General features: G+C 54.1%; 7 protein-coding genes across 7 annotated transcripts; 4 read left to right on the plus strand and 3 right to left on the minus strand.

Annotated features, from left to right (window-relative positions):
- Positions 1–1366: 1366 nt before the first annotated feature.
- Positions 1367–2764, plus strand: AYL99_10364 (hypothetical protein; the record flags this gene model as incomplete). Its single annotated transcript, XM_018841870.1, has 1 exon — positions 1367–2764. The coding sequence occupies one exon, from the start codon at positions 1367–1369 to the stop codon at positions 2762–2764; it is 1398 nt and encodes a 465-aa protein (XP_018688758.1).
- Positions 2765–3234: 470 nt separating this feature from the next.
- Positions 3235–4536, minus strand: AYL99_10365 (hypothetical protein; the record flags this gene model as incomplete). Its single annotated transcript, XM_018841871.1, has 2 exons — positions 3235–3806; positions 3900–4536. The coding sequence occupies 2 exons, from the start codon at positions 4534–4536 to the stop codon at positions 3235–3237; spliced, it is 1209 nt and encodes a 402-aa protein (XP_018688759.1).
- Positions 4537–5239: 703 nt separating this feature from the next.
- AYL99_10366 (hypothetical protein) lies at positions 5240–6391 on the plus strand (the record flags this gene model as incomplete). Its single annotated transcript, XM_018841872.1, has 1 exon — positions 5240–6391. One exon carries the CDS (start codon positions 5240–5242, stop codon positions 6389–6391), a length of 1152 nt encoding a protein of 383 aa, XP_018688760.1.
- Positions 6392–8843: 2452 nt separating this feature from the next.
- On the plus strand, positions 8844–10783 carry AYL99_10367 (hypothetical protein; the record flags this gene model as incomplete). Its single annotated transcript, XM_018841873.1, has 4 exons — positions 8844–9629; positions 9748–10308; positions 10367–10476; positions 10531–10783. The coding sequence occupies 4 exons, from the start codon at positions 8844–8846 to the stop codon at positions 10781–10783; spliced, it is 1710 nt and encodes a 569-aa protein (XP_018688761.1).
- Positions 10784–14032: 3249 nt separating this feature from the next.
- AYL99_10368 (hypothetical protein) lies at positions 14033–14926 on the minus strand (the record flags this gene model as incomplete). The annotated part of the gene is made up of 1 exon (XM_018841874.1): positions 14033–14926. One exon carries the CDS (start codon positions 14924–14926, stop codon positions 14033–14035), a length of 894 nt encoding a protein of 297 aa, XP_018688762.1.
- Positions 14927–18157: 3231 nt separating this feature from the next.
- AYL99_10369 (hypothetical protein) lies at positions 18158–19935 on the minus strand (the record flags this gene model as incomplete). The annotated part of the gene is made up of 3 exons (XM_018841875.1): positions 18158–19406; positions 19487–19596; positions 19657–19935. The coding sequence occupies 3 exons, from the start codon at positions 19933–19935 to the stop codon at positions 18158–18160; spliced, it is 1638 nt and encodes a 545-aa protein (XP_018688763.1).
- Positions 19936–20833: 898 nt separating this feature from the next.
- On the plus strand, positions 20834–22318 carry AYL99_10370 (hypothetical protein; the record flags this gene model as incomplete). The annotated part of the gene is made up of 1 exon (XM_018841876.1): positions 20834–22318. One exon carries the CDS (start codon positions 20834–20836, stop codon positions 22316–22318), a length of 1485 nt encoding a protein of 494 aa, XP_018688764.1.
- Between the last annotated feature and the right edge of the window lie 5111 nt (positions 22319–27429).

Below are 27429 nucleotides of genomic sequence, written 5' to 3' on the forward strand. Positions count from 1 at the left end.
GTTGTTATCGAATCCATGACAGAGGATCTTTTGGGTCATTGGGAACACCTCTTTTTTTGTATGGTCGTGTGATGTGTAAACGAAACAGGGCTTTCCTTCCATCGTGCTTTTTTGGCGAATCAAAAATAGGTTGCAAACTACCAGGATGACCTGCACCCCAGATCGATCCGCCGTAGGTGGCAAATCCGACGAAACTCATGAATGAACGAACGAAACATGCCACGATAATCAAACTTGCTACTGGATGGATTGATGGATGGAGTGCTAGGTGTCTGCCTATTTTGCGATGCCGAGAAGGCAGCTACAATATGTACATGCTTTGTCGAGGTTCGCCCCCTGAGGCTCTGGGTTTCTCACGAATAGCAATAATGATTGCAACCCCCTCTATCTGTCTGTCTGTCTGCCCTGCCTGTTCCACATGAAACAAGCAGCTCGCGAACCTGTGGAGTAGTGGTTCGAGTGCGCCTTACCGCTTGGCATCACCAACGAGTCCACACAGCCTGACGGGTTCTTTTGGTAGCCAGCCCATTTCATTGCGTGCCTTCGGGGGGCCGAGAACGTTCTGAATACGGATGAAACGAATTTGAGTACTATTATGTAGAGCTGCCTGGCGTCGACAGCGCGGGAGACAATATACCCAAGTTATATCAGGCACTGGCTCTCCCCGGTAGTCGAGGGATTCATCAGCCAACCAGCCCAACCTTGCAGACCTGGTACGGAGTCCTTGCGCCGGCTAGTCGTTGACGTCGCGGAACCAACAAAAGTCTCGCAAAAGTTTCGTCGACGGTGAAAAGAGCTCCTCGCCCTCCTTTTCCCCCTTGGGCAAAGAGGACCACGTCCGACCAAAGGTTGTCCTTTTCCCACCCCCACGTAGCACAAACCGAGTATGAATTGTTTGCTTTCTCGCGTGTGTTCGCGACACCACACTCTCGCCAGCATCACTGAGGCGTGCGCTCACCGGTCGGTCACCCCATCTCCGACACAGGTGTTGATGCAGAAGCCTTCTCCTCGACGCACTCGGGCAATTTAGTAGTTGAGGTGTGTCCGGACAACTACGAAATAGACAGTTATGTGCTCGAAGCATTGGTAGGTAGTCCAGTCATCTAATAGAGGTGAGGGCGCTCCCATTCCTCGTGAGTATTTTTGTAATGACCACGATTTATTCTTTCCCCATTTTTTCGCCAAGACCTTTTGGACGGCTCGATGGTTTCTCTCAGGGCAACTCTTGTCGCAATTGTATATATGTACATATGTATACATACCATTGTCTCATGCCAGTCTATGTGAGTCAGGCCCACATGTATGCTTGGCGACAATTACGCCCTGTCCACGAACGGATCAGGAGGATTCACCCTAGGGAGTCAAGATGTTGATGCCTCCGAGACAGCGACGCCGGGGGAAACGCACGCCAAATGAAGTCTCAGACTCCAACAACAGCACACGCAGCGGACGTGGACGGCCTATGAAACGGCCCGGTCAGCTCAGGCCTTCGCGTAAAGCTCGAACCTTGCAAGCCAACATCATCCAACAACAGCTCACAGCAGAGGTTGAAACTCCCAGGAAGCTATCGGCCCTGGAGGCGCTGCCGGTCGAAATCATCGAGCAGATCTTTTTCCATGCCCTGGAGCTGAATCTGCCGAGAGCATCAGTGCACCTGGCCCGAGCTCTGTCTCGACCTCCGGTCTATTCTGCCCTCGTTCTCTTCGCCTATTTTGACGCATCTTTGACTCGGCGCGTCGAGCCTCGTTATTTCGCCCCCGCGACGTTTCGGCCCATCGAGCTCGACGACCGGATACAGCTGCAGGAAGACATCCTGAGGACTCGATGGTGCACGTTGGAATTTCTCCAATCTTGCCTACCTGTTCTGACCCGGTTGACCATGGTCACATGCTGGCGCCTTGAAAAGGAGTCTGGCGAGGAGACAGCTTGCGGTATTACGACCGTGAACTCCGACAGTCACCATGATGGTCTCCCACCAATCGAGGACGCGAGTGGCATGGAACATTACTTTAGACCAAGGTCAGCTATGCTACCAAGTGCGCAACAAGATGAAGCATCGACAGCCAACGCTCAACACGGATATCCTCCGCTGATCATCAACGGGGAACGTTGCATAAGAGTGAAAAGCCTGCGGCCCAAAGCGATACTGCGCAACACACAGCCTCGGAGCGTGCTCGCGGCGTACGTCATTCCCGAACAAATTGTCCTCCGCAAACCATGGACGGACACAAACATCAAGTTGCTCCAGCTGCTCCGCCAGGCCCTGCGATTCTGGCCATGCCGCGACGATATGCACTGCGCAGTGGTTCCGTCGCCGCAGTCAATGTTTGGTGGCATGGCGAATGCTATCCACGAAGCCAATGAACTGGCACTGCTCGTGCTGCTCGAGGTATATGACACGCTGGTGAGACGGCGCTACCCCGACCAACCTCTGCCCTTGCGACTGTTCCACCAGGCATGCTCAGAGCCTACGCTACCGGTCCGTCTGCAGTGCAAAATGATTGGGTTGCTGCTGCGGGCCGCCGCCGAGCATGTCCCCGCGGACGACGAGATACTGACACGGTGGGCCATCCGTGTGACGAGCTCGTCGACCGCAGTAGAGCATGACCTGTCCGTCGCGAGGCGGGTACTCAAACACATGGAGAGTCGAGGCGCGCCGAATGACCCTGCAGGCCGTGCCCTCGGGCCTGGAGGTGAACCTTCGTTCACAGAGGAGATAGGCTATCTCCAACGGGACGACAGGGAATCGCCGGGAGCGGGATAGCGATTCTCTGAAAGACCGGCCCCTCCTTAAATAAAGAGAAAGAAAAACGAGCTTTCCTCCTAGTCCACGCGGGAGATATATGCAGGGAAATCGTGATTGTATCTGGACGGATCGCGGAGTTGGCAGCCATGTAATGGCTAAGTTTCCTCGACTGACCGATTTGCCTCCGTGGACCAACCAGAGATATATCTTTGCAACTGTCCGCTCTTCTCGCCCAATATGCTGTGGCTAGAACATAGGAAAGATCTTCGATGGCCATCATTCGCCCCCCCGACGGATGTTGAATGCAATCCCCCGACATGATTCCACGCCGCTGTCAAAATGCTGCAACCATGAGAAACCTTCGACATTTTGTTGTATAACCCCAAACTTTTGGGGGCTGTTGAAGCCCCAGTTCCTCGTCTCGTCCGGACACACCCAACCTTTACCGACATCATCCTTCGACAAAATCTTTTTTGAAAGCCAGCCGCTCACGGCTCCCCAGGCCAGATGCGGTCAGCGATTCTGCGCACTAACTTCAACTTCTCGACCATATCCGCTCTCTTGACGGCGTTACCGCTCGAATGGCTTGCAAATCCACATTGGGGACTGACCCCGCACCTGTTGAGTGCTTCCTTCTCGCTCTCGCCGCTGCCCTTGCACATCCAGCCCGCGGCCTCTTTGACCCGCTTGACCATTTCATCTTCATCCTCCATCTTGGGGAATTTGCTTGTCACCACGCCGAGAATGACATTCTTGTTCTTGGGGAGGTGCTGGAGTGGCTCGAAGCCACCTGCCCGCGGAGTGTCGTATTCCAGGTAGTAGGTGTGCATGTTGAGCTTCTGGAAGAGCAGGGTGGCAATGCGGTCGTAGCCGCCCTCGGAGAAATGACGCGAGTTGACAAAGTTGCCCCGACAGAGGTGAACACCGACGTGCATGTCTGAGGGGATCTGCGAGATGCACGCGTTGTACAGGTCGATGTACTTGGCGAGGAGTTCGTCGGTGGAGTAGGTGTTGAGAGGGTCTTTTTCCCAGCCGGCGATCATGGCTTCGGAGCAGAAGTCTGTTCACGGAGAAGAGGTGGCAGGTATCAGCATGGGATTTCTGAAGTTGTGGTGACCGCCGCTGCATAAAGGCCTGGAGAGAATGCACTTACAAGCCAAATTGGGATCATCAAACTGTACGTTCCTCAACCCATGGTCGTACAAAATTCTCAACTCCTCCTGGTACGCTTTGGCAATGTCGGCAAAGTACTCGTCATCGTTCTTATACACGTCGGCGGGATAGGCCTTGCCCTGCTTGTACCGGAGGTGATACCAGTTGGGGGCGGCAAGGGTGAGTTTGAGGTTCTTCCACTGGGACTCGGGGACCAGGCTCTTGAGGAAGTCAAACTGGGCGGTGTAGGTGCTACCCTTGTGCCTGATCTTGCCGGTGCACAGGACGGTCTCGCCAGGCTTGTAGCCCTCCTCGGTGAATGCGGCGATGTCCGGGATGTACATGCGGAAAAGGTCTGGGTCCGGGTGTTCGATCTCGGTCATGCCTTCGAGGCCGGGCCAAAATGAGCCCCAGAACATATGCCTTCGATACTCGCCGTCGGTGGGGGCGTGGAAGCCCAGCTCGCGCTGCAGGGCCACGATGTCCCTGATGTCGGCATCCTCGACCTCCTGCAACGCCGTCTCCGACGCCTTTCCGGCCTCCCAGGCGTGCCGCGTGTCGAGCAGCTTCTCGGTGCGCAGGAGGGAGCCGAGGTGTTCGGCGCGAAAGGGTGGGTTTCGGTGCAGAGGAAAGGACATGATCGTACTCGTCGAGATGTTCTTTGTCACTACAGACGGGGACCGTCCACAAGCTGTCGTCCAAATGTATTTACAGAGAGTGTTGTCTTGAAAGAAGGGAACGGAATGAAAGCTTCTCTGTTCAACCAAAAGATCCCCTGCGTGTAGAGAAAGCAGAGGAGTAAAGTGAGGGGAGGGAATGAAAAATCTCGAGGCAATAAACAAACAACCACATTTTTAACTAACTATACTATTATTACCCCGCAATTTGGGAAGAGGATTTTGGCCAGTCCAGCAAAGTCGGGCTCAAGCCAATCATTGACCCTGGGCACCTTTGACGAAAGACTTGTACAGTTATGGCAAAGAGATACACGATGAAGGCGGGGTAAATTGAGACAGTATGCACACCCAGTATGCGTCCTGCGGGAGAAAAGTGTGCGATGACGTCCCTCGCTGCTTAGAGACCAGCCAGGCCATCCTTGTCCAGCCGGGCCAATCAGTCCCACGGGGAAATCCAGGCACTAAAGGCGGCAGCACAGGGTCTCTCCACCTCCGGAATAAGACAGCCACCAGACCTCGCTCCCACGGCCTGCCAGGCACGCAGACAGTGTGGCATTGAACCAGCACCACCAACAACAAAGAATCGATTAGCAATGAACATCCCCGACACCCAACCGGCCATAAACAGACCGACAATATAAGCACCAACGTCGATTTGACCCAGATGGAGCTCGTCCAACTGCCCAACGAGGTCCTGAGCCGCATCCTCTTCTTCCTCGACACCCCGAGCCCTTTCGATGTTGGCATTCTGCAGAAGCCCAGCTGGGCTCTAATTCCCTTCGGGTCGACCAGTCCTACCCCAGCGCCGTCACATTGTCAACACCCTTTGAAGAACTTGGCCCTGACATGCCATTTCCTCCGCTCTCTGACCCTCCCCGTCCTCTTCAAGCACGCCGTGCTTCATCCACACCGGCTGACCGACTTCCTCTCGTTTCTGGAGCGGCATTCCCTGGCCCGGCACGTCGTCAGCGTCGCTGCCGCTCTCGTGCTGGGTCATGAGAACCACATCTATCCTCCCTGGTGGGCACGCCTGCTCAACGCCGTGCCCGTGACGCGCCTCAGCGTCCTCGCGCCCCCCGAGATTTTGGCTGGGCTGGCCGGCACCTGTCCGTGGAGCAGCGACGCCTGGGCCTTCGACATGGAATTTCAGATCCTCCAGCTCGACCAGACGCCCGAAGCCGCCCTGGTGACGATCGACTACGACGACCTGCCCGATTTCTTGGTGGCGCGACCGTGGCAGAACATGGTGGTCAACGAAGGGTCCAGCCTGCTGGCGTACACGACCTACGAGTACTTCCTGCGGCGGACTCCGTCCGTGTTAACGGCGTTGCACTGGAACGACTCGGCGGCCGGGAACGCGCTGTTCGCGAACCTGCAGAGTTTCGCCTTCGTAGCCATCTTCCCCTTCTACAACCACGTGGACGAGGTATTCAAGTGTGTCCGCAAGATGAGACAGCTCCGGCGGCTGTTCGTCAAGCTGTGCCCGGAGCCCCGCAGCACCGTGTTCCGAGACGAGATCGAGAGGTGTGACGGCGCGCTGGACGTGCACGACCCGTGGAACGAATGCGAGACGTCGTGGTTGCTGATCGCCCAGGCCGTGGCCTTCCTGACCGCCGAGGGTCAGCTGCGCGAGCTGCAGATGGACGACATCAAGATCGAGGGCATGCGCCAGACGCTCGAGGAGAGCATCCACAGCGTGCTACCGCCACCGCCGTGGCGATACGAAGATTCGGTCAATGGCATCTGGCGCCGGAGAAACGATCCGGCAGCCGCGGCCGGCAGACTTCCGTTAACAATTTTGGCGAATACGGTGTGATGAAGGGCTGCGACTAAGTTTCCCCTAACGACCTGGCCCACGGAGTTGTAATACCCGCTGATGCCGGTGTGTCTGCGAAAGGAAAAGCGTAATTAGAGGAACCCAGAGACAGACCAGTTTTCGCAGAACTTCCAGTGCATTGCTTCACCACCATGTCCCACTTCTCGAGTACAATGAAGGGATCCACGAATGTTGTGCGCAGGCAGGCAGGCGAGCAAACAGACACGCGGGCAACGTCGCCCCTTGCCACAGCCGCATCTCGCCTGCGCCCGCATGCCTTTTCCGCATCTGCATCTGCATCTCGAATCTAGATCTTGGGTCTGGATGTGAGGCGAGTGAGGGTTTTAACAGGATCTGGATTGTGACATTGAGCACGCACGAGCAGGGTATATAGCATCATATGACAGGGCATGCATAACATCAAATTTTTGACGCTTTCTCGCCCCTTTCTGGCCATGGTAACTGTATCAACCAGCCCCTCAGCAAATTCTAGAACTCTTTTTGTACGAGAAAGAGGAGGAGGAGAAAAAGAAGAAGAAGAAGAAGAAGAAGAAGAAGAAGAAGAAGAAGAAGAAGAAGAAAAAGAAGAAGCAGAAGAAGAGGGAAAAATGGAAGAGTCTTCGACACCCGTAGACTTCTTCTCGCCATCTCTTTTCCCCCTCGGATCTCTCCTCCCGCACCCTGCTGCTTATCTTGTTCGCCTCGTCTCGGTCTCCCCCCCGGAGGACGTTACAAGATCCTCACCGCAATCTCTTCGTCAGTTCTCGCACAGTTAGACTTCTCCTACAAAAGAAGTAGTAGTAGTGTGTACGTACGTACTAGAGAGACAACCTATGTGAGATAGGGTATCTAATTCCTGCATCTCTGTTCTCGTGGTGGCATGGGCACGTGGCCACCGCCCTGCATATATATGTACGAGATACCACCTACCCAAAGAGACCCTGGAAATTTCTTCCGGGCCACCCTGATCGACACCAAGATTGATGTGGATGACCCACCACGCCTGTCGCTCTAATCAGCTAACCTACCTACCGAACTTACCCACGACCCCGGTCGGCGGTCTCTTAGCCAGCACACGCACACACACACACACAAGTTGTCTCCCAGCAAACCGGGCTCGCCGCAGGGGCCGGGACTGTTTTCCGGGAACCAGGATCGCGGCGGGGTGTTTCGTTGGCTGGGGCCAGGTAAGAGCAGAACCACCCCGCTCTCTCTGTGATAGCAATCATATGTCGGTTCGGGAGGGCAAGGGTGAGTACAGTAGCATGAGTAGATACCATCCGCAGCACGAGGAGCGCCTGCTGGGCATGCCCTCCCCCGGGGCAGGAGCAATAGCCCGGGGCTAATGAGAGCGCTTGCCGCTCGGTCGCACAATCGCGCCCCCCCCACACCGTCATCCGTTCCTGCGAATTCTGCGTCTGTACCAGTGAGTATTAGGGGTTCTCCATTGCTCAACTCGGCACCCAACTTCATCAGAGATCGTCAACGCCTTACCGAGAGCTAGGGCCCCCTTTCTCCTCTCTTCTACCACCCTCTCCCACGACAAACTATTTATCGGGACTGGAAAATAGATCCTGTCCTTTGTCAGTTCTGAGGCCCTTGCCCCTTCACACCGACATTGACCCCAACTGATGCCACAGGCCTTCTAAGGTATACCCACCTTTTCCATCCAAGGGAATCTGATGGATATGGAGGAGGGACCCTCGCCACCCGCTTCTCGCTGGCGTCTTCCGGATCTCGGACCAATCAAAGTGGCCTGGATGTACATTTCCACAAGGATGTCCGAAGTCACCTGACTCCCACCGGGGCAGGTGTGTCCTCCCTCGTTCTCTCTCACTCTTTTCCGTCACTTCCTCTCACACCTGCAGGCTTTACTGGGCCCCCTGCTGCGCCCTAGGGCTGTTTTCTGGACTGGGCAACTGGCTGCTGGTGTTGGTGGGTTGCTGGTGCTGGAGCTTCAGCGGACATTCTCGCCTTTTCTCATTTCTCACTTTTTTTTGGTGGCTTGCAGCTACTCAACTCAACTCTACTCAACCCTACCTAACTCGAACTAAGCTTGTTATAACAAGCCCTGATCGCGGGGGACCAAAAAGTTGGTTCCAAGACACAGTGATCCAACACAAAGTGATCGCCTCTCTTCTTGCCTTTTCGCTCGTTCCCTCTGCCTCTCTTTCTCCCTCCCTTTCTTTCAACAAAAGAAGTATGTATATCACCTCCTCCCGTTGGTGATCAACACTCCCCCAAATTTCTCAAACCATTATCGACCGCATGGCATCCTGTTGAGAGTTATAAAAAGGCTGCGCTGGAAGTCAAATCCGAGAGGACGCGGATCCAATTCCTTATCCCCCCAACGCACGCAGAGCCATGGGGACCGAGACGAACACTTAGAGCATACAGGTGTCACCACCCCAAGCCAGCCAGCGAGCGAGACAGAGAGAATAGACAGAGACAGATGCCTTCGCCACCCAGCTCCCGGCCCATCAAGCCGGCCAAAGAGCCTCCCTCCAAAACCCCCAGGAAGAAGCCATCCAGTGCTCGCATCTCGGCCGCCTGTGAAGCATGCAAGAAACGCAAAACGAGATGCACCGGCGGCCCACCACCATGCCAACTGTGTGAGACTCTGGGCACCGAATGTGTCATCGACCTCTCGCTGGATATGAGACGCAGGGCCGCCTTCCAGCGCACCTTGGACGAGTCGCGCACTTATCAGGATGCCCTGAACAGCTTACTCGACGCCATCCGCGAAGGGCCGTCGCCACGCCTCGAAGCGTGGTTCGAGCTCATCCGCAACGGCGGCTCAAATCAGGAAGTCACAAACGCTCTACATCAATACTCGAACAGGGCCGAGGATGAAGAGGGGGACGACACCATATCGTCCCAGATGGACGGAACTGAACCGTCGGCGGACGCCGCTAAGAGTCCCGCTGATACCTCCAGTTTGGGATCCGGTGCCTCGGACTCGATCAAGGCTAAGGGCCCCGATGCATCCGCGACCATCGCCAGCTTGCTGGCTTGGCTCAAGAATGCGTCCCCCGAGGAAGGAGAAGCGATCCTGCACCAGTTCTTAGCACGGCGCTCCGAGGATAGGGCTGGTTTGCACCCCTGGGCACCGCAGGGAAAGAATCTCTGGGATGGAGTGGGCGCCGACTCGGGAAAAGTCGGTGTTGCCGAACGCGCCATGTGGCATCCGGTACTGCACTTACGGTCGCAAAGCAGTCGCGGGGAAGAGCGGCCACATGTGAGTTCAACCTCTCGTCGTGCACCGCCGTCTGGTTAGGGAAAACCGTCTCCGGAGCTTTGAGCCTTCGACGTGCAGTCAATTAGAACTTGGTCTAACGATTGATACTCACACTTAGCTGCCGCCAGGCTCCCGCCGGTTCTCCGAAGGAGGCCCCGATACCGAGTCGGCAGAAGCAATCGCATCGGATTTGCCGTCACCGTTGGTTGGCTTGTCGAGACAGTCATCCCGCCACCTTCAGCTTACCACGGACCACCCCATGGCCGGAATGGAGGTGGCTTCCTCACGTGCCCTCCCGTACATCGAGCTTGTCACGAATGTTCCATCCGCCCTACCAAGGTCGAACGAGTGGGATCTGTGTGTGGCGCAAGAGGATCAGGTCACCAGACTCCGGATCCCGAGACACCTTGTCCTGCCCTTGGTGATCCCCGACAACTCGCCCATGAGTCGCACCTACACAGACTACGTGCACGGAGCACGGCGAATGCTGGAGAGTGGTGTTCCCGTTTCTGATGTCCTGGGTGCCACAGAAAAGGTGGCCGTCGACCTATTTTTCCGCCCTCGTCTGCCCACCGACAAGTTTGACTGCGCCTCGTGGGCCTGCGAAATCACCCGAAGTTTTGACAACGATGTCTATGTCCGCCTGGCCTCGGCTTATTTACTCACACACATGATGCGGGTGAGTTGGACGTCCGTCTGAACAGTTCCGAGCAGGAAGTTGACCAAGTGCTGCACAGTGGCTGCTGTTTCCGACCTTGGAAAATTACCAGAAACTCCCGGACATGATTAAACCGACACCTGCTCAATGCATGATCCCGCACATTGGCGCGATTGAAACAATACCACTGTAGGTTCCGGAATAGTTGATTCTGGCGTCAAAAGCTAATGTGCATCATATCAGGCCTCCGGTCCGGGACGCTGCAATCAACAAGTTGCGGGACTGGCTCACGCCTCTGATCCAGGCGAAATGGGGCGTAAATTGGCCACATGGTCTCGAGGCGGCTGTCGAGCAAGATCCCCTGACCGGAGGTACAGTCCTGAGCCAGAAATTCATCGATCATGTGGTCATTTACGAAAATTGGAGTGTTGGAAGTCACTTCCTGATCGCCTTTCCGGAGGTGGCGGGCAGAATCCGAATCCACGAACTGGGATGATGGTGCGGGATCTGGATTTGGGATTTGCGTTGTTACACATGGCCAACACAGTCAACCTCGATTCGAATGTCGACTGATGTATTGCGAAGGCGGATTTCCAGCCGTTTTACAACGTCTCCGGTTGGGTTGCGATGAGCTGGTTTGCTGTCGAGAGCGACCCCTAGAGTCCTCCACCCACTTCTCCTTTATCTGCAGACCCTCCTTTTCGTCCAAAAGGCGAGACAAGCCAAGCCAAAGGCCAAAGCCAAACCGGGACCGGAGGCCGCATGACGCAGTTCATGAGAAATCGGCGAGACGGTCCTAGAAAGGCATGGTTCATGGGGTCGGTGTGGCCTAGAGGAAGGCGACAGTGTCGGAGGTGTGTGGATCTCCATGTAACGCGACTGCCAAAGGGGCTCAGGAATCTTTGAGTATCATACGACTATACGACTGATGATCATGAGACACGCGAGAACGAAACATGAGCAAGCCGCCCAGAAAGAGAGTGTACTCTAAGGAAACGACTAGGTTATGATGATGATGGTGATGATGATGATGATGCGAGCGATATGACAGACTGAGGTAGATGCGAAGAAGAGTCAAACGAGGCTGTAGAGGCTTTGCCTCTTGAGAATGAAGGGCACATATGAACTTTTGGGCACGTAGTGACATGCAGCATGCAAGAAGAAGAAAAGCCTTTGGAAAGAAAGGTCCATCTGTGGTCAGGTGACTGACTTCCGCCCAACCGTGCACGTGCCGTGTCAAGTGACCACAACGCCGAGACACTAGTGACAGAGAGAGACTAGCTCTACCTCGTCCTTCCGAACCACGTTTTTGGGATTCTTAATGGGTCTAGAGCAATCTATTGTTCTGCTTTCCCTTGCGCTGCGCCTCTCTGTTGAGTCGGAAGCGAGGCAGTGGCGAAGCTGCCGGACGGCGCGCGCGGGGGCGAGACACGATTGAAATCCAGTGAGTGAGTGAGTGAGTGAGTAAGTCGCAGACATAGGGAGCTATTGTAGCTACGGAGAGATCTGAGTAATGTGTAAAGGACCGAGCTAGGTCACTCAGGCAGCCGTGCGGTGACGAGCGTTCGTATGATGTGTCCTTAAAAGATACGTAAACAAGAGACACCGTATGGACAACCCCGGCCCGCAGAGAAAGAAGATGAAGTACGACGTACAGTAAGTCTGCGGAATCCTCGTCCATACAAGGATAGCAATGCCCTATTCGCACACCATACCGGAGATACGGAGCACTCGTTCCGCCTTGACTTAGCCTTGGACATGACAAGAGCTCCAGCACCCTAAATCCGGCACTGTCATCGTCATCATGACCATCGTGATTATTTTCATTATCACACGATCAAAGAGGGGGCCGGCCCCAAGGAATGAATAGCGTGCCTATAGACGTACTGTACATAGAAGGGAAACGGGGGGGCGGGGGAAACAAGACAATCCAACCAAATGACAAGTGGAAAGTATGAGAGAGCGAGAGCAAGTTACCGCGTGCTGTCCCTCTGTACATATATATGTATTTGAGCGAATTTGGAAGCATGCAGAGCAAGAAAGCAAAAAGAGGAACGGAACCTGCGCCACGGAAACGCACTGCTGCCTGGTCTGTCTGCCCCCCCCCATCCAGTGCTTCATACTCTATAGGGTACCAACCTCCGAGAGTCTCCCTCAAGACGAGTGCTCGCAGATAATTTTTCGTAGTTACATAGGTGGTCTGTACGAGGTACTCGGTAGGTACCCGGGTAAGTAAATATTCAGCGGCCTGGCGTCGTGACCTAGGTAGCTACCTACCGAGCTACCTACTACTCGAGGGGGATCTTTGCACTCCCTCTCCCCCGGAGGATGCCTGGCGGGCCTGGAGTCCCAACTTTACCAGCGGGTCCTGTACATAGCTTTAGGCTTGGCCTAGTGCCTGGTGATTAATAGTCCTTGGCGCCCTACCCCCCGAATCGGGGTGACTGCAGGCAGCGCCGGCTTGCCTTGCCTTGCCTTGGCCATCAGCCTCACTCGGCCCCCGGACATGCGTAGAGCTGGCGCCACGGAGGACAAGGACGACAACGCCAACGACCACGCCGACGACCACCTCGAGAATTCGAGTGCGGTGTCGTCGATGGGCTGGGCTGGGCTGGCACACAGCCCAAAAAGGGCGGGGTTACCTATCTACTGCATATCTTCCTGGGTACCTACTGTAGCCCGTACCTATCACGCTAACTCATGTATCTGCCGACGTGTCTTGTCTGCCTTCTGCCTTCTGCCTTCTGCCTTCTGCCTTCTGGGGTCGGTACTTCGGTACCTAGTCTGTAGGTACCTAGCTCCTCCTATCCTGAGATAGGCAAAAGGTACAAAGGTACCTGGCCTGCAACTTACCAAGGTCCCCGACCAGCAAGCCAAAGAGCCAGCATGAGAGAGAGAGCTACTGTAGCTAGCTAGCCAGCTAGCCAGCCAGCAAAATCACCAACTCACGCTTCTGGGCTGTGCTCTGACTCACACACAGATGCGCCATCTACATGCCTACCTGACACCTGGCTGGCTACTAACAGAGACTACATACAATATGCACTCCACACCAGCACGAGCACGAGCACGAACATCAACCGGGATTTATCCGTCGTCTTGCGCGCAACCGCGGTTGACACACACACACAACACGAAGTAGTTACATACAGATCTCCGAGAGAGAGGACATTTCATTCCATGGTATATCATTCATTCATCAATATGATGTGGAGGATATTTATTGGTGAGTGGCCGAGTGACGTTGTCTCTCTCTCGATCAAAGAGGGCCGAGTCGTGTGTTTGGAGTAGAAGGACACTTGTACGTACAGGTAAGTGGCACATGATATCAAAGAGTGGCAGTAACGACGTAAGTCATAGCAGCAGTATTCATCGTCAATAAAAGTACAACAGAATGGGGCAACTTGCGTATGCGTTTGCGTATGTGCGTAGTGTATGCATAAGTGCGTGGCGAGCGTGACGTGGTTTGGTATCTCTTCTCGCACAAGAACGAAAAGAGAAAAAACAAAAATTACTGAGTTGCGAAACAATAATTCCACCCTCCCGTTGTCTTTCCACCCTTCCTTCCCTTTCCCTGTCTGCATGCGGTGCGGATCCATGGTGGTTTGTCGTAAATTATCATCTTTCTCTCCCCCCCAGTTCCCTGAAAAGAAAGAAGAGAAAGAAAAAAAAAACGCCGAGTGACTCCCCGTAATCCCACATTCATCATGGCATGTGATATGTTCTTTTCCTCTCTTTTCCTGTTTCATCCGACGCCACTGCCAGGCATCCGGTTTTGCATATGGTATATCGCCTGAGGTGGCAAACTGCGTAACAGGTTCTGCAGGCGATGGATCTCTGCTGCCTGGCGGCGAATAAACTCCTCTTTCTGCCTCAGCTCGTCCCGGAGATGCTGGATCAATTGGCTCTCGGCGCTTCCGACAATGTTGTCAATCGTAGTATTCGATGCCACCTCGTTGCCTAGAAGTTGCTGTTGCTGTTGCGCCAGCCCCTGTACTTCTGTCGCCGTCGAGATCCTTCGCCGTTTGGCCGCCGGTTCCTGAGGCATGTTTGAGCTCGTCGCCGCCGTCATACTCGCGGCAGGCTGCGAGATCGCTTCGTGGTGCGGTGGTACGCCATGGTCTGACAACTCCTCCAGGTGTCTCCGGCGCTTGTGCTCCTCGAGATTTTCCTTCCTGGTGAATCCCGTGCCTGAACTCCGGTTGCAGTTGGGGAACGGACAGAACAGTGGCTGCTTGGTGGACAGATGCATCTTGTGCACTTCCCTTTGGTGCCTCAGGAGCCCGCCTGAGTAGGTGAATCCGGGGTTCAACTCGCAGCCTGCCTCACGACACTTGTATGGTCTCTCGTGTCTGTCCATGTGTTTGTTCCACTCGCAGACGCGCTTGAATGTCTGGCTCTTGCCACGACAGTTGATGTGGTCGCAGAACATCTGGCCCTGGTCGTTGCGAGGCGGTGATCTGGTGCGACGGTAGGCGCCCTGAATCTTGACCGACGCGTCCGGCAGCGACGGGACCATTTCCTCGGCCATGACGCCGACGTGGGCTTTCTTCTGGTCGGGCGGGATGGTGGATATCGATGTGTATGTGGTATCGTAGTCGCTGGGGGGCGAGACTGGATAGTTATCTCTCATAATCATGATGATGGCTGTGGTGGTGACAATGGATCTGAGCTGGATGGTAGTTCAAGCGAGCGACATGGCAGAAAGTATCTTGGATGAGCCTGAGATATAGTCCGTACGAGGGCTTGACAACACGCTCTGCTGCCTACAAGGCTGTGCGACATGATGATTCGAAAACAGGTATGCCTCACCCAGGTTAAAGTATGGTCGAGAGATAATAGCCGCGCGATGGGCTCTTTGGGTCAAGCAGCGAATCATGCGCCACACCACACGACGGCCACAGCACCGGGCACTTGCTGGCGGAACCCTGGGCTATTTTATAGCACTAGCTTCCATCACTCCATACAGAGCACAGCTGACCATCAGACGGGTCTGCATTCCTGACGGACTGACGTGGGAGCCTAACCAGGGTGTGTCAACAGGTGTGAAGGGCCCCCCGGTGTCTCCATATTTTGTGGAATCCACATGACTATTACGAGTCGACTTTGTCTTTGTTCCAAAAGGAACAACCTCTTGTCCCTCCGTGGTGATGACTCATGCCATTGGGCAGCCCTCTCCTGGGGGCAAAGGAATTGGCTGACGATGAAATGGCAAAAGGCAAAGATACCAGCAAAAGTTCCCCCAGCAGACTCACCAGCAGAAGCCCGTCCCTTTGCAAGGCATTTCCCGTCACTAACCCCCAAAGGTCCACGAGCCTCTCTCTCTCTCTCTCTCTCTCTTTCCTCTGCCTCGAGACCATACCCACTCAAGGTTCGCCACGAAGAAAAACAAAAAAGAGAGTCAGGACATCCCGAGGTCGACCAGAGGAGGCAAACGGGCCTTCCGCTCCTACGATGGCTTGGCACGGCGATTGGTGGTGCGACGACAAAGAGCGGCAACACGGGACATCCAAGCTGGGGGATTTGGGTTCCCAGGGGAGGGCTGGCAGCTCCCGTCCAATAATCACCAGGAGCATGGAGACTTCCTATATTTGAGAGAGGCGTTTGGCTGGTTCGCCTGAGGATGAGAGAATCGAGATCTTATGGGAAGATAACGTTGGATGCCCCGGCTTAGGGGCCGTCAACGAGGCGCAGCTGTCAGCCGGCCCGGGTACGAAAGATATAAAGCGCCGCATGACCCTTCCCCTCTCAAGAGGTTGGCAACCCCCTCCCACCTCGAGGCCTTTTCATGGGAACCCTCCAAACAATGTCAGCGGACTCGAATGTTGTGCGGTTGCACAAAGAGTCGAGTTGGGACGACGTTGCGATATCCTTACCCGAGCCTGCACGTAAGGGGATCCCGCCCCCTGGCAGCACCGCGGTCGGCGACCTGGCACCTCCCCATTTCCGTTTAGTTGCAGTTTGGCATAACGCCACCACCGTGATGTGGCTGTGCCCGAGCCTGATCTGCTCGGCTTGAGCGGCTAAAATCGAGCATGATACCCGGAGAGTAGGTACAGTAATAGTCGACAAGTAGATCTGGTTGTGGCTCGACAGGCAATAGACTGATTTGAAATTACAACCAAGCAGATCGCTACGGACTGGCTCTGGAAGTTTACTCGACAATAGCGCGTGAGACAGTGATAGCCGTCTAAATATAGCCGTGCGTACGTCCGTGTTGTCATTGCCTGGATACGTGATACGTAATGCGACTGGCGGAGATCCGGTCGGGGATGCTAGTCGTAGTGTCATCCAACGGTTGACGTTTGAAGCGTTATCGCCATCTGACTTTCTCGCATTGATCTACACGGCTTCTCCGTGGTGAGGATTTCGTTACATCTGTACAAGCCCTCCGTGCACAAGTAAGCTGAAAGCAGAGCATGGTTCAACCTCCACGGCCCATGAGACGGCCGGTGTCCGTGTGGCATCAACCCAATGCCTCATCTTTTCCTCTGGCTGCCCAAGGCGTTGGCAGCCATGGAAGCTGAAAGAACGCTCGACTCACGCCTTCCACTGGAGAATGGCAAAATAGCACGCGGTCGAAACAGCCATCATGCAGGACATGGCAACACGAGATGCTTCACGAATGCAAGGTACGAATGTTGGGGATTTTTGGGTTGGCCTTTGGTCTGGCTTCGATGCAGCACCGAGATGCCACAAATGATGATCAGGGAACCGGAAGCGATGGGTGTCATCGACCTGCCGTGATTCCACGCCTCCTCCGACAGGAAATTGAGGGCTGGTGAAAGACATGTGGACTTTTGGTGACGTGTTGGATGCAATGCACTCTCGCAAACTCTGCATGGGCATTTGGACATGCCGTCTTGTTCCTCCTCATCATGCCAGCCGTGGCGCAATACCAACACCACTCCAGGCAAAGCCATCCGCTGGGATCACATTGCTAAAACGGCAGCAGCGACACTTCCACCATCGCTGCTTGGGATCTTCCTATCAGACTGCGCCACGTTTCGATGATGGTGGCTCGTCTTCTAGTCTCGCATTCGGCTGTTGAAACGACGAGGATGAAACCAATGAGACGCAGGAACAACTTGGGATACCCCTGAAGCCTGGACAAGCGAGTGGCTGCTCTAATTTCCTGTCTCTGGTGCTTGGGCCGATCAGTTCTTGACATGTGGAAGGGCAAGGCAGCAAATCCTCCAATGAACCAATAAAATGTGCTACACAAGATGTTGGTTGTTGGAAACCAATTAGGGCACGGGATGTAAAGTCGGGGTGGACCAATGCAGGAATCGCGCCACTGGTGTTGACTGGACGGGCTGGTGGACCGTACATCGCTTCACGTAATACTGCTGGTCAAGTCCTGCGCCGACGTGCATATCATCGTGCTCGAAAAGCAAGTGACAGTGAGGCCACTCGGGCTGCCGTAACTGGAGCTGCATCTCCTGACCCAATGCTGGGGTAAAACATAAAGTACCAGACAGTACCTGCAGAATCTTCGTCCAGCACATAGATATCGATATCGAAATGGGAATTACGTATCAACGATGATCGAGCTATCACTTTTGTGCGCATACGTGGATCCAGTCCGTCACGATAAGGGAAGTCCTGTCCTGACGCCGACAACTCTCGATGCGGTTTGTGGCTGTGAGGCTTGATACCCCTGTAGTGCTGAACAAGAAGCACCAAAAGGCCTTGTCACAGAGGCGCCTGGGACATTGGAGCGTGCCCTGCATTTCAGGCGTGCCCAACAACATAAACAAGAACTGAACCGTCAACGGACCAGGGCACAGTTCGCTCCAAAAGACTGCAAAAAAGGGCATCCGTGTCCCAAAACATCACAGAATTTTCATATGCCACAAAAAGACCGCCTTCACACGCCAGTCAGGACTTGCTGGACCCGTGGATAAACATGCACGAGCCGTTCCCAGAACTCGGGATGATCTGTCATGGCCACTTGGGGATCCCACGCCATTGCCACAAAGATGGTGTCCACTCCAGAACCAATCGGGGTCGTAAACGTTTGGCATATCTGCAGTCCGATGAGGAACGCAAACGCCATGATGACGGGGGTGAAGGTGCGGCCCTCGTTGTACGCCGGATGAGTAAATTCCAGATACAGGTAAGCCAGCAACGCCGAGAGGTATGCCACGAAGATGCTCCCCACTGTTAGGACAGGGCCCACGAGGCAGTCGTTGACCAGGGCGTCGATGCCCCGATCTTTCATCATCGTCCACGTGTCTTTGGCTGCCGGGATATATGCCTTGCCGTAAAGAGCAATGTGCGAGAATGCGTACCGGTTGATGAATTGAACAAGCCAATCGAGAAGGCCGATGAAGCAGCCAAGAATGCAAAACATGATGGTCCCAATGATGTTACCGTCTGCGGCTTCCTGTTGCTGGGCAATGCTGCAGGCTTGCCGGAGCATGTTGATAAGTGCAACGATGAGGCTGCCAAAGGAGATGGAGCCAAAAGAGTATGTCGTGGCCCGTCTCAGCGCCCCTGCGGTCGCGCCCCGAGGGATGCCCCCTGGTTTTCCAGCGCAGAAATACCACGAGCCGTAGACGCCGGCGATGGTGGTGTGAATGGTGTTCTTCATCCATTCTGTGATCCAGTAGCCGGCAAAGGTCACAAACACCACGAGTCCAATGACCTTGCCGCTTGAGCAGCCTGCTGCTGGGCATGATGGATTGGCCGTGCTGCCGGAATTACCAGGCATATAGGACGTGTAAATCGCAACCAGAGTGACGGAGAACCACGCGGCGAATACCACGCTAGCAATGCCGCCAATGAAGCTGACCAGGAATACATGCACCCGCCTCATTCTCGCAACGTCCATCGTCTGTTGCAGCATCACCACCGCGAAAGGGATGCGCGGGATCCAGCTGATAAAGCAAATAATGGCAAAGACGGCGAAGATGGCAAACACAATACCTGCTCCCCAAAGATGTCGATACAGATAGTATGCGGCCGTGCCGATTGCCAAGGCACAGTTGAGGATGCCAGTCAACCACACGAACTGTTTCGTGAAGGCGCGAGCAGCCAGGAAGTATCCCCAGGAGAAGACGAGGCCAACGCACAGGATGAAGGCGAAGAGGATGATCGTATTCGTGTCCAGAGAACTGCAGGCATCTATCAGCATATGGACAGAGGTTGGTAGTTCTGGCTTCGAGATCCGGTCTCGAGAACATCAAGGCCTTACAAATCATTCGACGCTCCGTAGATCCCTCCTCCATTGAAACTATGGTACTTCGAGTAGCGGTACAGGGTGAGTCCTGAAACGGCGACAAATCCGCAGAAGGTTGCGATGAGCTACCACTTGTGAGTATACCTTTCTGTTTCAGCGACAGTCAAGAGGATGGGTGTGCGCACCAGTAACCCGGCCCAAAGATCGTTGTATTTGGGTTTCTGGATCTTGAACGTCTCCTGAAAGGTCTGCTTGTCGTCTTGAGGAGCGACGAAGTTGTCGCCGTACGTAGGAGGGGCTGTGCTATACTTGGGTTCTTGAGGCTGGTATGGCTGCTGAGGCGTGTGATAAGGCTGTTGCGGCGCAGTATTGGGCGGAGGATACTGTTGATAGTTCAGCTGCTGATATGGTGCGCCTCCCATGTTCTGGTTGTAGTAATCGGCTGCTTGTCCTTGGTGAGCCATGATTGCGACGCGGGTGTGGTCAAGTTGACCAGGGGCGCAGTATGCTTGGACAGCACTCAGGACAGACGCGCGAGCCTTTTGGTGGCGCAAGGCAAGACAACGGATGTACGAGAATGAATAGAGGTTGGCAAAGAGATGGAAACGCCGATAATAGCAGGACAGCCAAATGAAAGGAGGAATGAAACAGATGGAAGAGGACGCAGATTCCAATGCGGCAACTATGGATCGTGGCACATCGTCCCAAGTAATAAATAATTTGTGTTTTCAGCTTCCACAGGTAGCAACACGCAGGCCAAGAGGGCAGAGGGAGCCCAGCCATTGGACGCTGACACCTAGCATCTGGGGACCCCCATTTCGCTAGCGACGCCATCGGATGAGCTTAAATCTTGTCGCTTGGGGGCTCCATCCAGTTAAAGCCTGCCTGTGGCCCGCCTGTAACAAAGCCCAAGGTCTCAGCTCTGGACGGACTCCTACTCCGTTCCTCAGCGCAAGACATTACCTAATTCCCCCCGCTGTCTGACACAAAGGCTTTGATGTCCTCCATGGGCCAATACAGGCATGGCTTGTCGAGTGGTCCAGGCTAATCCACGTTGTCAGACGGTTCTTATGACCCGGCGAGCCCGGCCACCTGTTTGTGGGCTTGTCGTCATGATCTCCCGTCCTCTCCACCATCTCTGCCCGATTTCCAGCTTCGTCCTGTGGTGCCAGCCCCCATCTTCCAATCAACAACACGAAAACACGATACCCTTGGGCGTCCGTCGTTGCGTCTCGGATCTGCCTATCTAGCATGCCTAATATTGTGCCCGGCTCACCAACTCCGAAGCAACTTTTAACATCCTTCCCTTGACAGCCTTCTCGTTTCAATGTCGTTGATCACTTGCTCTGAGAACCCTTGGCCATGCCACTGATGGTATCGATCCAGTATCTTTTATTCGCCTTTCTGGCAGCTGCTTGTCTTCCAGTATCGACCCTGCTTCTAATTTTCAACCTTTTGTGTATAGCGCCCTCGGCCTGGGTTTCAGTCCACCAGCGTCTTAAAAAAGTGCCGGGGTTCCGATCGAGGACGATTTTGATTACTGGAATCAATACGCCCCACGGGTTGAGACTTGCTAGGGCGTTTCACAGCACTGGTCATAAAGTTGTTGGCGCTGATTACGAGCCTGATGGGTTTCCCATTCACGTGCGGTTCTCGAATGCGCTGAGTCGCTTCTACGGACTGCCGCCCCAATCCGACGACAGCCGCCAGGTAGCTTACATCGCCTGCTTGGTTCGCATCATCCAGGAAGAGCAGGCTGAACTTTGGGTCAACTGCACGAGCAGTGTAGATCCTAGTACTGAGGCCCACGCGAGGAGCGCTATTGAGCAGAGCAACCAGTGCCAATGTTTCGCACTCCGAGTCGACAATGTCCCCTATTTCGCAACAAAGGAAGCATTTCTTTTATATGCGGCCAGCCAAGGACTACCGGTGCCCGAAACGTACCATGTTAGATCGCGTGACGAGGTGCACAATGTGCTCAACAAAGCGCGCGGAAGGCGGAAGTACTTGCTGCATAATGTGGACCAGAATGGACTTCACGCCAGTTCATCCAGGACAGTTCTCCCTCGGAGGACGCTGAGTCAAACATACAACACCGTGTCCCAGATGGCTATCACGAGTACTGCCCCCTGGAAGCTGGAACAGGACGTGAATGGACTGGAGAGGTACCAAACATTTGCGATCATTGTCAGAGGCTCTCTCAGAGCCTTTGTGGCAAGTCGCTCGACACTCCCTGGCTGCTATCAGCTCTTGGACCCGAAATCTGCGCTCAGCATGTCGATGTTGCGGTTTGTGCACACCTTTGCGCGCAACCAAGGCCGTGACTTCACCACCCACTTGGGGATCGACTTCTGTGTTGAGGAGCAGGTTACAGAATCGGGGGTGGCACAGATTATTCTCCCGGTCCAGGTTTGTGTCCAAGCTCAGCCCGCCGCACAGCTGTTTCAGGGCTTGGGCGGGTCGGTACAATTGACTCGAGCCTATCTAGAGAGTCTGGCAGTGAATGAACTCAACACCGACAAGCAAATGACGAGGCCGGGTCTTGCAGCTACGCAACACTCTCTCCAGGACGACGTTGAAATGCCAGATTCGAAGATATCTGGAACATACTGCTTCGGCCAGGATCTCGTGCAGTTGTGCTTTGAGCCGCTGTTCGGCCTGATAACCTTGAGAATCGGTATCATTGACTATATACGACACTTAACTCAGTTCTTCAATCACCTGATTTGCTGGGAAGACGACTTGTACAGCTTTCAGGATCCAGTGCCTTTTTGGTGGTCTTACCAAGTCTATATCCCACTTCGATTTGTGACAAATGCAGTGGCTTGGACACGTGGTTGTGGTTGATCGCTGGCGAAGAAGTGATTGTGCCATCGCTGACCAGATTTCAGTTGTCAAATGACGCCTTCACCGTCAGAGCGCGGTGATGTCCAAGAGTGACCCAGGAGAGAAGAAGCCTTGGACTCCAAGTGACCTACGGATAAACCCACAAGGTCCAGGGTTCGGTCCGTCTTTTCCGGGGTCATTCGTCAATCAATCTGCCTCTGCCAGACTGCCACGGGCATCAGCGCGCAGCAACCCAGCGGTACATAGTATCTCGCATCGGAGGGCAGTGTCTGCAACCATCACAAATACCCATCGAAGCATTCCCAAGCATGTTCACGCGAACAACTCCCCGCTCGTAGGACGAGAGTGCAACTCCCCCGGACCCTTTGGAGGAACGAGGTCCCCTTGCTCGTCGCCTTGCTTCATACCGTTGGGAGCTGTGCCATAATGCCATCCTTTTCCTGGCCACATTACAGATGCGCATTTCCCGGTGCTGTAGTGAAGTAAGGACAATTGCGCATGCCGGACCCTGAGAGGCGCGGCTCTCCATCAGCGATCAGCCAATCTTCCTAGTACCATAGTGTCATAGGCATTCCGTCACCTTTGACGGTACCCATCTCCATCCTAACGACATTCCGTGTTATCAGGCTATTTGCTGTCCGTACCTGAACAGGTGAACACTTACTGAAAGTCAGTAGATTTTATAACCCCAGGGAGCCATAAATCTACCCCTTCAAATATAGAGTCTACCACGACGAATGCCTAGAATCTATCAGTAGAATACCTGAGTCTGCCACCGCTGGAACCTAGAGACCATCACCAGAGAGACCAGAGGGGCCTCTTTTCAGACAGGGTGCTCTTTTTTCCAGGTTGCGGCTCGCCTGGGATTATCTTTCCATCCATGAGGCAGCAAATTTCGCCTGACCTTTCGAATTACCACCGCACACCAGGTAATGACTGTTTGGCCTCGTAGCCAACAGTTGAGGGAAGCTGGTACCGAAGCCGAGAAAGCACCTCCGCGTCTCAACATCGCTCCCACCACAAGACACTCGCAATTCATCGGGGAAGTTGTCTCCTTGCAAACACCAACCCCTTACGATGTGGAGCATGGGCATTCCTTCCAGGAGATCCATCCAGCGTCGTCAGTCTGAAAGAAGAAAGACCAGAAAAAGGTCCGGCGCGAGTGACAAGGTGCGTGCATCAAATCTGGACTCCCCCAGCCCAGATGAGCGTCTGGGTGATCAATAATTTTACAAGATTCACCGAACACACCTCAGTACGTACAGTTTGGGTGCACATGCCTTTCGGTTTTCACAAGCGAGCGAGCGAGATAGACACTCCTTGCCCTTGGCCGTCCCCGCGAGCATCGGGCTTCATGGGAAATTGGCGGCTGGCTAGCTGGAGCGGTGGGTTTTCACGTCAAACTTGCGGGACCATGGAAGAATCCGACCCTTGTGGCAAGGTTACAAGCGAACAGAGGACGGGGTGTGCCGTTGATGTCCTTTCCTCGTCGGGAAGCCCAGGCGAGCCTTCTTCCATGCGTCGGGCTGAAAATGGGCATCAGGAACACCGTCGAGTTTCGTGCTGGGTTAGCGTGGGGTGTCTCAAGCGAATATTTTCATCCTTTTCAGAGAAATGTGCTGGAGAAGCTAGCGGGTTGCGCGATGAAGGATGGCGTTGGTTCTCTCCTCCCTCTGCTCATTCGCTTAGCGAACACTGCGAGGACATCTTTAGAAAATCTTCAGAATCCCATCTTGGTCAAATGGAGGCGGGATGCGATTGGAACGGCACGCAGTTGGTCTGCTGTCGCTAACAGTTGCAGGGGTCAAGACATTTGTCAAAGGATCGGCTCAATTGATGCAAGGACGGACAACGTCGGCCCTCTCTCATACAAGAGTGTTCTCCATGAACAAATGCCTGGTAGGGGGATGTCAAGGACAGTTCTGGGACGTGCCTGGGCGTGTGTTCTTCAGATGGTCTTCTACATGACAGCGGAGAACTGTGCATGCCTATACGAAGACACAGCCTGGGCGCTTGAGGAGGGGGGATGTAGCGAAGTCCCGTTCTGGTGCTCCTATGCAGCATAGGCCGCTGAGTCGGCGAATCCGTCCACCGTGTACCTCGTAGTTTCGTCCCATCGCTTGGTCTGCAGCTCAATCTGAACACTCGGAGAGGTTATTCCAGCTTAAACCCGTTCGGTCATAGGGCGACAACCGCACCCTGACGACTCCCAAGGGGTCGTCCGTCGAAGACGATCTTGTATCGAAATGGCATTAACGTCGGCAGGGCAGTGCCGAAACCCCAGGAAACCCAACCAAGATCAGTTAGAAGAAAGCAGGAATCCGATCCCCAGCTGGTAATGTGCGCAAGCATGCGGGCAGGCACAGAGTTTGGGGGCCAGCACTACAACTTCTGAGACCTTGTGGACATGCACTGGGACGTATCTGGAAAGGGTTTGTTCTCAAGGCCCCGCGGTGAATGGGCGATGGGATGAGGGTGTGCTCGATAGGTAGTTAGCCTCGACGGGCACCACGGTTGGCTGAAGGCCGAGTCCTCGCAGTCGTTAGGCTCATCAGGCGTTGTGGAGAGTCTGGACCTGCGCCGAGGAACGCCTCCTCGGATCCATCGCATCCATCCTCGCTTTCAGGTTTCTGGGGAGGGGGGCGTCACACGGCTGGGATAGACGATGCTACCCCGCAAAACCAGTGAGGGTCTGGAGGGTGGAGCGCAAAAAAAAAGAAAATTGGTGGCGGTGAGTCGAGTGGGTTAGTCGGTTTGGGCTCGTCACAGCCAGTACCCCAGCCGTGTCAAATGATGGGCCAAAGGCCGGGTGACAGAAAGAAAAAGGGGGTGTGAGAAGCTGGGGGAGGGAGCAGGAGAGCGAAAGAGAAAGTCAAGAGTAGTGAAGAGCACGATAACCCTCCAAAGGCACGGCTCGACACGGCTCAGAACTCCTGCGCAAGGGCGCCAAAAGGATCCAAAGGAGGAAAGTTCAAATCAAGTTACTGTATGTACCTCATAACACGAACTTCGGTGCACTTCCGGGCCAGCTTCACGATCTGTGTGACCGACCATTGGGGCCGACACACCCAGAAGATTATCTCATCCATCGAGTTGATGGGTGCTGATGGCGTGTTCAAATGTGGCTTCGAAGACCGTGGTCGAGGTCACACGCAAAGTCCTTCGACTTTGTCTGCCGAGTATCATAGCACCAGGCATCAATAAGTGCAATGGTTGTCAGTAGACGGGCTAGTGGTGGCGTGTGGTGGTGGTGATGGTAATGGAGGGTGGCCGAAATGGCAGTGCACCACGTAATAATAATGATGCACAATAATGCACCGACTATTACGGAACGTGTGAGCTAGGGAGGGAGGCACGTAGGTATTCACGGGATCGGTATCCAATGTGCCCTATCCAGCTGAGTACAGAGTGATCTGGTCCTGGTCCTCCTTCCTCCGCAGCCTATTCCTAAGCTGCAAAGTACTTTTCCCTTATTGAAAATTGATTGATCCAGTAGCCCACTAATTATCAGTCAGACGCAGGATTTATTAGGTGCTGTAGCTGACTGTGCCTGGTCAGAATGTCGCCATTCCAGCAAGCGAGTTGACAAAGTACGAGTGTACATATTACAGGGTTACCTTCTCGACATTACAAAATAGGCAGACACCTAAACTTAGGCAGGGCACTCCATCCATCAATCGATCCAGTCGCAGGTTTAATTATCCCAGACTCGAAAGCTGCTCGCACGTCCCGTTGCTAGACTGCGTCGACATCAAGCCGCAACACAGGACCTCGATGAAAGATCTGCTCATTCGACAACCTGTTCCCGTGTCTTTGTCCGTGGTTTCTTCGAATATTCAGAATAGTTCTTATTCTTATCCAACCTCCTGTACATTTCTTCGTGAGGACTTGGTAGTCAGTCTCGCCGGAGGAACACTTGAACAGTTCGGGGTCCATCGAACCTCATCCCATAATATATATATCTTTTTGCTTACGAGTCTGCCATATCTTACCGATGGGTCTCTGTAGGGTCAGTCAGGTGTAGACACACGTTCGGGAGAGAGGGCCCTCATCGTTGCCGCTTGGCGTCCCAACTCCGACCACGTCTCTATCTCTATTCGACTGGCCAGTATAAGTTGACCTCTCACTAATCGTGCTTCGTTCGTTCCAGAAATACCGCAGCGATCATGGCCGCTAGTATTCAAGTTCTCGAGGGCGCTAGAGCACTGCCGGATTCGAATGTCAATTTCCGGTATCTGTTCGAAAGTCAACCATAGAATCACGTGGAGCCCCCTCAAGGGAGGGAAATCAAAAGCCCTCGAGGGAGGGAAATCAAAAGCCCCTCGAGATCCGGCTCGCAGTGGACCTACAGTACATGATGTACGTAGGGAAACCACTACGTAGAGCTGAGGAATTGAGGGACCCATCAACAAGAGAATCCCACTGAGCATGCATGTGCATAGCCACGCAGTAGGTAAGTTACCGGGGGCAATAGTGAGAGCCACTTGCAATCCCATCACATCACAAAGTTTTCCAAACCAGAATCACAACGAACTTCCAAGCAAAAACCATCATTCCGTCCGGGGCTCCGAACTCCTGAGGGGATCTAGAAAGGTCGAAAATTCGAATATTGAATGACATGGGGGCTGTGAGTCTGTGTGATGGAGTACAGATCTTCGGATACACCTGGTTACCCGGTTACTCAAATGCCCACTTCAACCATGGTTTTTTCGTTTTTGTGTTTTTGTCTTTTCTGGGTAGAAAACTTCGATACTTCCCCTTCCCCCGTTTGCAAACTCTGTTGCGCGTGCTTCTTGGGTCTTGTGCGTGCGTGCATTGCCGTTTCCATGTGTGCGAGTGAGCGCGTGTTTGTTGTCTGTTTGTTTGTGTGTGCGTGGGTCGAGAAGCGATGATGCCGGTAACTTACAGTGCACTGGTGCGCTCTATTCATAGGCAGCTGAGAGGAAAGTAAAAGCTGGCAGGTAGTTTCGTGGAAACCATTTCCTGAGGAGTCTTCTGCTGCAGGTGCTCAGTAACTTGCTGTTCCCGTAACACACCTATGCAGGGGGTTCACCTGCCGGGGCTCACCAGCAAGACAATGATGAATCATTGAAATAAAATCAATGGAGATG

Source organism: Fonsecaea erecta (assembly GCF_001651985.1).
Source record: "Fonsecaea erecta strain CBS 125763 chromosome Unknown Scaff11, whole genome shotgun sequence".
NCBI classification, from domain to species: domain Eukaryota; kingdom Fungi; phylum Ascomycota; class Eurotiomycetes; order Chaetothyriales; family Herpotrichiellaceae; genus Fonsecaea; species Fonsecaea erecta.